The following is a 15,535-nucleotide window of genomic DNA, read 5'->3' on the forward strand; positions in this document are numbered from 1 at the left end:
ATATTTTTCATAACACTAAGCACTCTCTTTTACTATTAATTAGTTAGCTCTACAGCATACAACAGGTTTCACAGCCACTTCAGATCCTGCTTGTACATGAATTTGTATATCTTTTTTAAATATTGTTGGTGGACCATTTCCAATAACACAACACTTTCTACTTATAATATTACCAGGGTTCTATACATAATTGTTACTCAAATACATTTATATCTTAATAACGTCATACTTCTCTATTGTTTACGTCACTGTTAGGTTTGTCACATTAGGTTTTTTTTTTTTCACTAATCGGTGGATAGAATGGTTCCAGAACTCATGGCTTGATAGCCATGACGGAAAATTTTAGTATTTGAGAGTAAGCGCCGAAATTTTGGTGGATAGGAAAGATGAAGAATGAGTGAGACCTGAAAAGGAAAGAAGATCTCACACAGCTGGGACTGCACAGCTGCCACTCTGTGTAGAGGTTACAGAACAACCTCCTCGCTATAGAATTCATTGGTTTCAGAAAATTTTGATATTGGAAAGAAGGGGTCAAAATTTTTGTAGACAGGAAAGATGAAGAGTGAGTGAGACCTGAAATGGAAAGAAGATCTCACACAGCTGGGACTGCACAGCTGCCACACTGTGTAGAGGTTACAGAACAACCTCCTCCCTACAGCATTCATTCACTACCTATGACCACACCACGTCAATCTGAAAATACCTTATGATGCCTTTTTAAAACCTGTCTCAGTTCTTCCTTCTGATTAGCTGAAATTTTATCAATTTCCTGCAATTTAGCTTCTATTTTGTCCAAAATAATTGCTTCTTCTTCTTCTGTGTTTAACTTACTTGTACTAAGATTAACACCTTTGTCCCAATATCTCCTATTTTTCAGAACTCGTATAGGCAGCTCCCAAGTTTCATCATTAGCTACTACATGTTTATCACTAAAAGGTACTGTAATTACTCCGGTTATTGGCAAGACCATCTTTAACTGGCTTCTTTCAAAGTCAACAACACTCTGATATTTCGACAAGAAATCTATGCCAATTAAAACCTCAATACTGAGATTGTTTACAATTAAACATGGATCATCAATTAAATTACCATTAATGTTAAAGGGCAGCAGAGCTTCTTGCTTTATCGTTTTTGACACCTTGCCAGTAGCACCAATTATTCTTAGTCCTGATACCCTCATTACTGTAAGCTTGTCTTTACCAGGTAACCAAAGAAGGACTGAGATATCGCACTCACCTCACTTCCACTGTCTAAGAGACAACGTACATTGATACCCAACATATTTACTATTATTATAGGGTGGCTTATTCTAGGTTGTACAGGTGGTTCCTCAAACTCATCCAATAGTTCCTTTTGGATTTGTCTCCAATTAAAGTGATCGACATCTGTCTTCAATACATTTAGGTCACAGTGTGTAGGGGTTTCCTGAATTACATTTTCAGCAGCCTTTTCCAGTCGGGCTATTAACTTCAAACCGAAACACTGCACGACTTCATTACATTTAGTTTGCTGAACATGACCCAAATTACTGTAATCTGAGCGATTCTGCGCCTCCAGACCGGGCATAATACTAATTACAGCTAAACCACTTTTACTATTATCGTCGGGTTCCTTCTCCAGTGACAACTGGCCACAGCTACTGGGTTCATCGACCCCCAACAGGCTACTTACTCTCTACATTCTCACTTACCTCCTGTCCTAAATCTATTAGTACAGTATCAACCTCTTGCACAGGCACTTTAGATAAGAGCACATCATCCTCATCGTAAATATAAGCATGAATTTCTTCTGCTTCTTCACCTGACAATTCAATATTTTGTAGCTCTTCCCTACTGTTACACTGCTGCGCCTTCTCTTTCTCTTCCCACTAAGAAAGCGTCTCTAATGCGGTATTTATCAAATACTGTGAGTGATCTAATATTTCTGCTGTATTCTTAGGTGCTACCAACTCTTCATCCACATGTTCAGTCTGAGTATTCTGATCTGTCTTACCAATTCCTGTAACTACTGGCTTAGGAAAAGTGGTGAGTGCCAGTGTCCTCATAGACGGGAACTAGTTTTCCTGCCTCAGCCTACTACTGTTTCCTTTATTTTCATCATAGTTAACTGGCATAGCATTGCTCTCCGCACTGTTGCTTACCTGCATAATTTTGTTTGGAACAAAATTACTATCATTTGGATGCCATTGTTGGTTCTGATAATTATTTCTCCAATCTTTCCTACCTCTCTTAGGATGTCGAACACCTACTGTTCTGATATTTACATTGCCATTTTGCTCATTCCTAAAATTAGTACTATTGTTATTAGCATTTCTGTTATTACGTGCTTGCTCCTCATTGGCAGCAACATGTTCTACACATTTCAAATATTTAATAAAACGATCCAGATTGTCTCTAGGGGCAGATATAATTCTAGTTTGCCAATACCATGGCAGTTTGGCTTCAAGACCTAGTATAATCATTTCAGGTTTTAGCTTTTCGGCCAAATGTGACAAACGTGAGATCCATGACCTAGCAAATTCTTTAATTGATTCCTTGCCTGCATTGAAGCGTTTTCCACTCCAAAATTCTCTCAACACTTCGTTCTGCTTATTGCTAGATCAATATTCATTAATGAAAGCTATTTTAAACTCCGCTAATGTTTTACACTTCAACATAACATCAGCTGACCAATGCATGGCGTCACCTGCTAAATGGCTTCTAATAAATGAGATTTTCTCTCGTTCAGACCAAGTTGGTGGAATCACCTCTTCAAAATCGTTCCAGAAATCTAACGGGTGGATATTTTTATCTGGATCGAACTGCAAGAACTGCCGACACCCGATAAAAGCAGCGTTTGCAGCTACAACTTGTTGTATACTACCATTACCAGAAGTTACTGAAGCTACTTTACTCTCAATGTTAGCAATGTTAGTACTAATATTTTCTACTTTCATTTCAACATTATCTACTCTTTGCACAATATGAGTAGTATCAGTTTTGATTGCGTCTACTTCTGCTTGACATAAGTTTACTTTTATATTAACATCTTTAAATCTATCTGAGCACAGTTCAGATTCCGCCTCGATCTTTTCTGTTAACTTGTGCTCCAGCTTCGCATCTTCCATTTGGAAGTCTTTGCGAACCTCAGCAACTTCGGATTTTACTGTTTTATACATTTCAGAAAATTGTTGAGCAACCTTTTTCTTAATATCCTCATGATTGTAATCAATTTTATAATTCAAACTGTCTAGATCCTCTTTCAACTTATTGCAACCAGCCTTGAAGATATCGTCCATTACCTCCAATCGTTTATTAAAATTTGTTTGGCTGGCCTCAATCCTGATATTTACCTCAATTATATCAGATTTTAATTCAGCATTACTGCTTTTGAACTGTTCACTAATTTCAGACTTTAATTCAGCTGTCATTCTTGCATTACTGGCTGACATTTTTGCATTACTGGCAGCTATTGCTTGTATTATAACATTTAAATCAATAGCCCCAGCATCTTTGGGTTGCTCACTAGCTGGATTTTTATCACACTCAGGTGACAAAAAACTAGCTCCAACACCAGAATCATCAAAACTAAATGAAACTTCTGATTGATCAGTTATATCTAACTTATCCCTTTTAAACTCTACCACCTCTGATGGCTGTTTTGTTTTTAATTCATCAGATAAACTATCATCCAATAAATTAACAATTTCTAATTTCTGCTTTACTGCAGGGGTCTCTATTATTGAATCATTGCCCCTTTTCACACTACTGTCAGGAGACAATACTTCATATTTCACTTTACTATTACTACTTTCATGCATATTTACTCTTGAACCGTTGTCTGGATTTACAGTTCCTTCAACAGACATAGGTTCTGATTTAACTTTAACCTCAGTTTCTTCTGGCGGTTCCATTGCCGAAAGTCTTTTAGTGCAGGTTAGTAAAATTTTTTAACAGCTTTTCACTTAACTTAGTTCCTTCTGCACGACATATGGCGTTGCGGGCGCGGTGTACCAGGATTACTGATGCGACGCAGCGCGCTGAACTGCAGACGGCACTCCGACGGCTGCTGTGTGTTTGCGTGGCCCGCAGCTGCAGGCGCGGCTCCGGTTGCTTCGGCGGACGACTGCGGTGAGGCGAAACTGGCTTCTCGCGATGCTGGCAGCGCCGCTAGACTCAGCGCCAGCTCCGTCAATCCAGATGCGTTGTTAATCCAATTGCGTCGTCCACACGCTCACGTAACACTTTCACTGTTCTATTACTCAGTTGCTTGTCGCATTTCACTCGCGAATCCCAATATTTAAAAATCACTTTCACTTTACACAGTTTCTTTCCCGGCCGATGCACCATATGTGGGGCGGCGGTTTGAAAAATTTTACTGTTGTATAAATGTTTGAATGTAGAAACACTTCCCGGCCGATTAACCATATGTGGGGCGGCGGGTAGAATTATTGTTTGTTAAATGTTCCTATTATTTAGAATGTTATTTATGCTGTCTTTCGCCGTTCTCAACACTGGCTCTCTAACTACAATATTGGCAACCAGAAAGTGATTAGCAAAACGTGAAGCCTGTAATTAGAATTCCTAGTGCCCACTTCATCTGAGAAACACACTTATAACTACAGCTTATAGCTCTGAGAAATTAGGAGATTGTCTGGGATTCATAATCAAAAAACGATTTTCTAAAAATTCTCTGTATTCTGAAAGTCACAGATGAAAAGAAAAAGAAAAAATCCACACAATCTAACAGAGCTGTTCAGAGTCTAATGCGCTGATGCAACTATAACTGTCCAAACTAAATGTTTAAATTAATGCTCGCCATAATTTGATGATAAGGTTCATCAAACGCCACGCTAAATAATTGGTAGAATGTCTGTCCCGCGGCGGCACGTGAAAATACGACAAAACGCAAACTGAAGCTAGATAATGAAAATCATCCCAGAATTAACACTTCACTCGAAAATGATTTCATCGTTACGCGTATCTCGAGTAACTTAATACGGCATCCGAGACTGTTTGTAGCAATGATACCGACGCGACGCGACTACCGACACATATGGCGTGCTATTCAGCATCTGGAGAGAACTGGGGCCTTGCTTCCTCACGCAGCGTTCTTATATATAAAGCCGCGGTGCGGATGGCTAAGGGAATGCCTGATCAAATTGGCTCTCCCAACTAGCCACTGGGCTAGTAATGCACCACATTAAGTTACCGAATAAATCATAGCTTCTCTTTCTGATGGCCGATGAAGCTCTTAATTTAAATGTGCATTCAACACACAGGTAAGTAATCATAATAAAAGTTTGACGTGGCTAAGTTAAATATTTTGGGCGAGAGAATTAATTTAATTACACTGTACGCAGTAGACGAGCTCTGAACTGGCCCTTTGGAGATACGCTATCGCTATATTTTTATAGTTATTCAAATGAAACTTCTCACATCCTTATGGTTATAGCAGATCTCCATTCTACTTAAATATAAACATCCTAGGCTTATTTATTAGCCTACTTAATCTACCTTGCTTCCTTAAGTTTTGAGACGAAAACCAGAAAATCATGAATTTCCACTAAAATCTTAATTTGTGAGATCCAGAAGACTGTTTTTGTTAAATAATTATGAAAAATGAATCTAATTATAAATTTTTAACTCTCTAGCTCTTTTCTGTGGCGCCAATGATTTTTACAGAAAAACGTCCAAATTTCGAAAATGGCTAAAATTATCGAACTGATATTCAACACACATTAATTTAGTATTACTCCTGACATGCTAGAAATGTTTTAGGTTATTTGCTTGATTTTTAATGTATTGCGCAACATTTATGACGTCAGAGCTAGTTACAGCGGACTGGTTGGCACACAATGGAAAGACTGATGTGAATTTACTACAGCGTGAGTAGGCTGCTTCCCTACAGTGCGACTGCCACTGACAACACAAACAGTGCACTCGCGCCAAGCATTTCACCCGCGACCGTGCTGCCACAGGCCACGCCCTCGGACAATGGACTCACTAACGGCTCACAAGCTCTACCGAGCTCACCTGACCAAGGTGCCACTGCTTCGGGCCAGAGGCCATCTTGTCGCATTGACTCCTGGTACACTTTGCTGCCTCGGCTCCCGTCGGATCTGCCGAGTGGCTCCGAACACCACGACCACGCCTCACCTGCCCTGCTCGCCACACATTGCAAACAAACCACCTCCCGTGCCACCAGCAACATTTCCGTCATCACCAACGGCACGGTTCACAAGCTTCGCCTTACACCAGGTCCCCCGATCTCCAGTAAACCACATCGACTTTGTCCCGAGCGCCTCTCCGACCTTAAAAATCAGATTTCTGAACTTCTAAGCTCCGGCATCATTGAACCCTCTGCCAGTAGCTGGTCTACGCCCATACATATGACACCCAAGAAAGACGGTTCCTGGCACATGTACGGAGACTACTGTCGACTAAACGCACCAACAATTATGGACACCTACCCCATACCCAACATTGCCGACTTTACCAGTTCCCTCTACCACATTTTCTGTGATTGATTGCAAATGGGCCTACCACCAGATCTCCATGGCACCTGAAGACATCAAGAAGACAGCAATCACCATTCTGATCAGGTTGTTTCATTTTCAATTCATGTCCTTTGGTCTGAAAAATGCAACCCAGACCTGGCAACGCTTCATCAATGAAGTGCTATTCGACCTAAAATTCTGCTTTGCATATCTTGATGACATTCTTGTGTTCAGCTCCTCTGTCGAGGACAACATTCGACATGTGCAAACTGTTATGAACACTCTTGCAACATCAGGCATCGAGACCAACCAGCACAAATTGCAGCTACATCAACCCACTGTCACTTTTCTTGGTTTTCGGGTCTCTGCCGACGGCATTTCACCACCCCCTGAGAAAGTACAAACAATACTAAACCTACTCAGACCTTCGTCATTCAAAGATCTCCGGCACTTTCTTGGGATGGTTAATTATTATCATCAACATCTACCTCGGGCTGCGGAGATTCAGGCTCCACTGATGGATGCCTTGGCAGGCACCAACACTTCTGGATCTTGGCCTGTTCCATGGACCCCTGCTATGACTGACTCTTTCACTGCCCTCAAAAATCTTCTTGTCGAGGCCTGCACCATCGCGCATCTTCATCCCAATGTGCAGCTTTTCATCACCACAGACATGAGCGATACTGCAATTGGTGCTGTCCTTAGCCAGACAATCAATGGCCAAACTTCGCCTCTGCAGTTCTTCCCGCGCAAGCTCACCAATGCACAATGGAAATACTCCGCGTCTGACAGGGAGTTGCTCGCGGTCTACGAAGTGATCAAGCATTTTAAGACTGACGCTGAGGGATGCCCTTTCTATGTTTTAATGGACCACAAACCAAGGTTTTGTATAGAATCTGTCAGCGCCTTTTAAAGTGCTTAAAAATAATGTATGGTTTCTGTCTGCTTTGGAATGTGAGAAGTCAGAATGTGGTAGTGAAACTAGAAAATCTGAAGAAGGAAATGTAAAGACTCAGTCTCAATCTAGTAGCAGTCAGTTAAATGAAATGGAAGAACAATACAGACAGTCACTGACATGAAATGGAAGAACAATCAGACTTTCTGGGCAGATGAACATAGGTTAATATCAACAACAGCAGAGACAAAATGTAAGTTACTGTGAACAGTTTGGTGACTGGATTATTCTCATCAGAATTCATGATGACATAAAAAGCAGATAATTATTCTCATCAGAATTCATGATGACATAAAAAGCAGATAATCTAATAAAAGTCAGCTTCTTCAACAACACAAGTTTTGTTAAGCACCAATTAAATACAAAGAAATCACAGAAAATAATAGATCCTGAATCTTCTTGGACCAAGCAAAAACAAAGACTTCAAGAATTGGAAGCCTCCTGGCGGTTAAAGTACTCTGGAGAACACTGTAACTTTGTCAGATTGGGGGGCATTCTAATACAAACCCACTCTCTCAGCTCACATACACACCATCATCGCATGGGAGGTAGGCACAACATGCAGTGCAATGGAGAAAGGAGATCACACCATATTAAGAAAATATATATGTCTGTGTTCAAGCTAAACACTGATGACTGGCACTGACGGAGTTCAAAACAATGTCCGTAAAATACATAAGTATAGCAAAGTAGTCATAAATAAGTCCACGGGAGAGCATGTAGTACATGTATCAGCAAGCTGAGAGATGTGAGGTCAAGATGGTCTGTGGTAGTCCTTAAATCTGCTGCTGAAAATGAAGAAGTCCTTCACAGATTCGGTGAGGAAAGAAATATATGGAAAACACTGACTAGAAGAAGGGACAGGGTGATAGGACATATGTTAAGATATCAGAGGGAATAAGTTCCAAACCATTGGGGGAGGGGGGGGGGGAGTTTTAGAAAAACTGTAGGGAAAGAGAAAGAGTGAAATATACCAAACAAATAATTCATAAAATTGGATGTAGTTGCTTCTTTGAGATGAAGATGTGGGCAAAGGACAGGAAGTCATGGTGGGATGCATCGTTTCTGTTGGAACATGACAACCCAAAAGAGAAAAAATATATTGCACAGAAACAAAGTTTAAGGCATAATATGAGGGTCATTCAACAAGTAATACATCTGTTTCTTGGCCAATTTCAGCTTAAAAAATGCAGAATTTGTTATGCAACGTCATGAAATATTTTCGCTTTCAGCCCCTACAGTTTAATGAAGTTCCAGTTGGCGGTGGTGCTATACGTAGCCTCCAAAATGCTGTTTGTAATGGAGGTGTGTTCCATGTAGAGAGCTGTCAGTGAATTTCCTTTGCCAGAAACCCAGAGCATTTCAGATATTCATACACACTTGCAGAATGTCTACAGAGACCTGGCAGTGAATAAAAGCACGGTGAGTCATGGGGCAAAGTATCTGTCATCATAACAAGGTCACCAAACCTGTCCATTCTCCACCACGCCAGCTGGCCACTTACAGCTGTGACTCCTTGCAGTGTTAGAATGTGTGGACACACTTATTTGCGGTGGTCAATGGATGACAAACACTTAGCTGCACAACTGGACATCTCTGTTGGTAGTGCCTGTAAACTCGTCCACCAGATGGGGTACCTAAAGGTATGTGCATACCTAACAGAAGACCATAAAGAGCAACAAAGAACCATCTGTGTGGAAATGCTTGCACATTACAAGGCTGACAGTGACAATTTTTTGTCAAACATTGTCACAGACAATGAAACATGGGGTCATCACTTTGAAATGGAAACAAAATGGCAATCCATGGAGTGGCACCACACCACCTGTCCTCTGAAGAAGAAATTCAAAGCTACACCTTCAGCCTGCAAAGTCATGGTGTTGGCCTTCTGGTACCCTGAATGGGTTATTGTTTGATGTGCACAGACAAACTCTGAAGTGTATTGTGCTGCCATCATTAAACTGACAAAATGAATTCAGCATATTTGTTTCCCAAAAAACTTCTTCTTCTTCAGGCAGCAAGAAGGACGTTGGCTCCAACATCAAGCAGTAGATTGAACCATCCGGGCATACGGATCCTCCCAGCTTCCCAGTAAGGCCATTGCATTGAATGGAGATTATGTTGAAAAGCAGGGTTTTGTGGTCAAAATACTGGAGGATAATATGGCGTTTTGGAATCCTTATGGCGTTTTGGAATCCTGAATAAAACCAATCTGTTTTTTTTTAAAAAAAAAAAAAAAAAAAGGGTTCCTTTGCTTATTTAATGCCCCTTGTATATTGTTTATGACGTACCTTCACTCATGATGTGTGCAATTTCAGACATCGTGTGTACATACAGTTCACAGGTGCACTTATAAAGGCCCCTTGGTTTGGCCTCCTGGTGCACTCTGGTGAACCTCTAAAGAAACAGCATTATTTAAGCAATTGCAAATGAGTGCTCAGCTTATTCTGTAACCTGTATTACTGTTGTCCATTCAATGTGTTGTGTGCCACGCATAACCTGTACTTTATTGTATCTTACATTGGCTCTATAAATTACTGTGTTTCATGAACCATATTTTTTCTTGCTATAACAGTTTCAATAAATAAAAAATAAGTACTGTTACTTAATAAACCTTCTCTCTTATTTCCCACATACAAGTTTTAACAATCCTGTACTTTAATATCTATAAAAATTCATTGAGCTTGTGATGGATGAGGAATCATTTTTCCAGGCCACTGAAACATGAAAATCACTTTATTGTCTTCAGTCAACATTTACACTTCAACTGGTGGAAGCAAGAGAACTTCAGTTAAATAATACTGTATTCTCAGTCTAGGCTGTGGTAATAGGAGACAATAATTTTAATAAAACCTTTTGGGCATTTTGTTGCATTGTTTTGAAAATAAAACCACTGTTCGAAATGATATGGCCTAATGATCAATAAGACTGCATTCAAATTGACACTGGCCATGGAAGGCTCAGCACTTATATCAGGTGACATGGATGTTGCTAGTGGCATGATTTAGGTGGATGTGCAGCAGAAACTGCTACTGGTAAAATGGTGTCAAGTACTGAAAATCATGTTTATTAGTATGGAAGTTGAAAAAAATTATTGTTTACATACATTGCAGCATTATATTCACAATTAATGAGTGTGTTATTTTATGTTAAGTATTTTAACACATCAGGATTTTTGCAGACTTTAATAAGAGAATGGCAAAGTACAAAAAAGTTTCTTCAAAAAGTATCCATTAAAGAATGCTTGCCTAAATCTTTATAATGACTGTTGCCACCTATTCAGAGTTAAGAATTATGGTGTGGGTAATTTTTATTAAAGACTATTTATTCATGTGTAGTGTTATGAGATTATGCCCAGACACACTCTAAACTGCAGCACGTCAAAAAATGTCAAGAAACCTGTTAGGTTTATTATACTCAAACTAATACTTGTTCCTTTTCAGAAATGTACATAATGATACACATCCCTGTCACTGAAACTCTGTCATGTGACAATGTTTGTGCAAATGACAGATGTGGAGCCCCAGGGTCACAGTTGGTTTCATCCTTGTGGAACATGGGTTGGCCAGCGTATCTTGCCAGCCGACGGAACTTCATTGTGGCTGAAGTGGATGGTCGTGGCTCTGGCTTTCAGGGAGATTACATCAGACACCAAATACACAGGAAGTTTGGTTCCATTGAGATCCGTGACCAGATTGATGTTGTGGAGTAAGTAATGTATGTACTATGTGCTTTTAAGTTCTTTAATTCATTAAGGGCTTGTAGGAGTAACATACAATGATAAACACTGATTATAACCAATGTAACAAATAAGCACACTGGAAAAAATATTGTTCACCCCTTAAAAGAGCATACTGGTCACTTTGGAACATTGTAAATGGTGTGGAACTGATACCAGGTGGTCATGTAAACCTCCACCACTGACATAAGTCATGGTAATAAAGTGGGTACCTGCTAATACAATGTATAGAATCACCACAGTAAACTGGATCAATGTGGAGACATGACAGAAAGGAGACATTGTGTTCGGACTTATCCAGAACCCAATGTGTATGCATTTGTCAGTATTTGTTGATGAATCAATGCAGATTGCCCAATTGTGCCTACACAGAATTGTGTACCACTTGCAGCCATATAAAACTGTGTCAGAACAGTGATCGTGAAAGAGTACTAACTGACAGGGACCAGACATGAGTGTCGCATCTTGTTAACGACAACTAGTTTTAAGCCTGAAGGAATTACTGTTAGTGAATGCAGGTCCACCTTAACCAGTTCGAAGCAAACATTGCACAGGAAACTGCATGTATTGGACATTCCTACATCTACATCTGCATACGTACTCCACAATCCACTGTGTGGCATAGTGCCACTACTAGTCATTTCCTTTTCTGTTCCATTCGCAAATAGAGCAAGAGCAAAATGACTATCTATATGCTTCCATACAAGCCCTAATCTCTCTAATTTTATCTTCATGGTCCTTCCGCAAAATATACGTTGGTGACAGTAGAAATGCTCTGCAGTCAGCCTAATGCTGGTTCACTAAATTTTCTCAGCTGTAACAAATCTTCCTTTAATCTGACCTGGTGTGGATCCCAAACACTCAAACAGTATGCAGCAATGGGTCACACTAGTGTCCTATATGTGATCTCCTTTACAGATGAAACACACTTTTGTAAAATTCTCCAGTCGACCATTCACCTTCCCTACTATATTCCTTACCCGCACTCATTCCATTTATGTTGCTTTGCAATGTTACACCTAGATATTTAATCGATGTGACCTTGTCAAGCAGCACACTACTAATACTATATTCGAACATTAGGGGTTTGTTTTTCCAACTCACCTGTGTTAACTTAAATTTTTCTACATTTAGAGCTAGCTGCCATTCATTACAGCAACTACAAACTTTGACTAAGTCATCTTGTATCCTCCTAAAGTCACTCAACAATGACACCTTCCCATACACCACAATATTATAAGTAAATGGCTGCAGACTGTTGCTTACCTTGTCCACTGGATAATTTACATATACAGAAAGAAACAACGGTTCTATCACACTTCCATGAGGCACTCCTAACTATACCCTTGTCTCTGATTAACTCTTGTCGTCGAGGACAACATACTCGGTTCTCTTACTTAACAAGTCTTCGAGCCATTCACCTACCTGGGAAACTATTCCATATGCTTGTACTTTCATTAAAAGTTGGCAGTGTGGCACGTGTCAAATGCTGTACAGAAATCTAGGAATATGGAATTTGCCTGTTGCCATTCATCCATGGTTTGCAGGATCTCACATCAGAAAATGACAGGCTGAGTTTCACACAATCAATGCTTTCTAAAATGGTGCTGATTTGTGGACAGAAGCTTTTCCCTCTCAATGAAATTTATTATATTCAAACTGAGATTATGTTCAAGGATTCTGCAGCAAACTGTTGTAAATACACTCCTGGAAATGGAAAAAAGAACACATTGACACCGGTGTGTCAGACCCACCATACTTGCTCCGGACACTGCGAGAGGGCTGTACAAGCAATGATCACACGCACGGCACAGCGGACACACCAGGAACCGCGGTGTTGGCCGTCGAATGGCGCTAGCTGCGCAGCATTTGTGCACCGCCGCCGTCAGTGTCAGCCAGTTTGCCGTGGCATACGGAGCTCCATCGCAGTCTTTAACACTGGTAGCATGCCGCGACAGCGTGGACGTGAACCGTATGTGCAGTTGACGGACTTTGACCGAGGGCGTATAGTGGGCATGCGGGAGGCCGGGTGGACGTACCGCCGAATTGCTCAACACGTGGGGCGTGAGGTCTCCACAGTACATCGATGTTGTCGCCAGTGGTCGGCGGAAGGTGCACGTGCCCGTCGACCTGGGACCGGACCGCAGCGACGCACGGATGCACGCCAAGACCGTAGGATCCTACGCAGTGCCGTAGGGGACCGCACTGCCACTTCCCAGCAAATTAGGGACACTGTTGCTCCTGGGGTATCGGCGAGGACCATTCGCAACCGTCTCCATGAAGCTGGGCTACGGTCCCGCACACCGTTAGGCCATCTTCCGCTCACGCCCCAACATCGTGCAGCCCGCCTCCAGTGGTGTCGCAACAGGCGTGAATGGAGGGACGAATGGAGACGTGTGGTCTTCAGCGATGAGAGTCGCTTCTGCCTTGGTGCCAATGATGGTCGTATGCGTGTTTGGCGCCGTGCAAGTGAGCGCCACAATCAGGACTGCATACGACCGAGGCACCCAGGGCCAACACCCGGCATCATGGTGTGGGGAGCGATCTCCTACACTGGCCGTACACCACTGGTGATTGTCGAGGGGCCACTGAATAGTGCAAGGTACATCCAAACCGTCATCGAACCCATCGTTCTACCATTCCTAGACCGGCAAGGTAACTTGCTGTTCCAACAGGACAATGCACGTCCGCATGTATCCCGTGCCACCCAACGTGCTCTAGAAGGTGTAAGTCAACTAACCTGGCCAGCAAGTTCTCCGGATCTGTCCCCCATTGAGCATGTTTGGGACTGGATGAAGCGTCGTCTCACGCGGTCTGCACGTCCAGCACGAACACTGGTCCAACTGAGGCGCCAGGTGGAAATGGCATGGCAAGCCGTTCCACAGGACTACATCCAGCATCTCTACGATCGTCTCCATGGGAGAATAGCAGCCTGCATTGCTGCGAAAGGTGGATATACACTGTACTAGTGCCGACATTGTGCATGCTCTGTTGCCTGTGTCTATGTGTCTGTGGTTCTGTCAGTGTGATCATGTGATGTATCTGACCCCAGGAATGTGTCAATAAAGTTTCCCCTTCCTGGGACAATGAATTCACGGTGTTCTTATTTCAATTTCCAGGAGTGTATATTAGTCTGAAATTTGTGGGTCCTTTGTTTTATCCTTATTATATACAGAAAGCCTGCACTGCTTTCAGATGCTTGGGACTTTGCAAGAGATTCACGATAAATACAAGCTAAATGGCCAATGCTGTAGTGTACTCTTTGTAAAACCAAAATGGAATTCTATCTGCACCTGGGACTTATTTGCTTTCAACTCTTTCTGTTGTTTCTCTACACAATGATGCTTACTAATATGTCCCCTATACAGGAGTCTGTTTTTTTTTTTTTTTTTTTTTTTTTATGGTCACATGACAGTATGTTTGTACAATTCTCCTTCATAAACAATTTTTTAAATGCGAAATTTAAAACTTCAGCTTTAATTTTGCTATCATTGACCGCCACACCAGACTGGTCAATGAGTGACTGGACAGAATCCTTAGAACCACTTAGTGATTTTATATAGGACCAGAATTTTCTCAGGTTCTCAGCAAGATCTATTGCAATCATATGGTATTTGGAGCTAGGTGTCTCATAATATGCCACTGCCCCCGCCAAATGCACATAAAGCTGCATTGCCTTCAGTTGGCCAAGCAGCACAGCAACTGGACAGTAATGACTGGAGGTATGTATTGAGGTTCAATGAGTCACAGTTTTGCTTCTATTCAAATGATACAAGGTGCTGAGTACATCGACAGCCCCATAAGGTGTTTAACCTGTTGTGTATGGTGGGTGTAGTGCAGGATGATGGTGATTCTGTGATGCTTGGGGGATGTTTGGGATACCATGACATGGACCCATACTTTCAGGTTTTTGTCTACATGAACCAGGTCATATACTTCAAGATTTCTAATGATCAAGTACTGTTCTTTCTTCTATGTCTTCAGGATCAGTATGCAATTGATATTCCTGTCTTCCAAAATGACTACACCTGTGCCCACAGAGCTACTTGCCCTACTGTTTTGATGAATATCCATGTACACTGGCACATCTCACCTGGCTTGCTACATCACCCAATCTTGACCCAACAACAAATGTCTGGGACTATTTGGAACTGCACATGCAACACAGCAGTCAACATCCTCACAGTTCAGTAGCTCTATAGGATCTAATCATCAGTGAGTGGCTTTAGCCAAGTGTTGCATACTTGTGGACCCTCTTCTTCGCTGAATTGAAGTCATTATCATGACCAGTTGGTATCTGCATGATATCCATTGGAAGCGACTAATTTCTTGTTTGGAGTGCCTATGGTACATATATGCCTTG

At 41.5% G+C, this 15,535-nt stretch overlaps 1 protein-coding gene across 1 annotated transcript in view; it reads left to right on the plus strand.

The window, feature by feature from the left end:
• Window positions 1-15,535, plus strand: part of LOC124802635 (inactive dipeptidyl peptidase 10-like) — a 398,459-nt gene that overhangs the window by 358,619 nt on the left and 24,305 nt on the right. The window contains exon 14 of the mRNA XM_047263532.1: window positions 10,947-11,141. Coding sequence (XP_047119488.1) covers window positions 10,947-11,141 — 195 coding nt within the window. The remainder of the gene's footprint in view (window positions 1-10,946; window positions 11,142-15,535) is intronic.

Source organism: Schistocerca piceifrons, chromosome 6 (genome assembly GCF_021461385.2).
Source record: "Schistocerca piceifrons isolate TAMUIC-IGC-003096 chromosome 6, iqSchPice1.1, whole genome shotgun sequence".
Lineage (NCBI taxonomy): Eukaryota > Metazoa > Arthropoda > Insecta > Orthoptera > Acrididae > Schistocerca > Schistocerca piceifrons.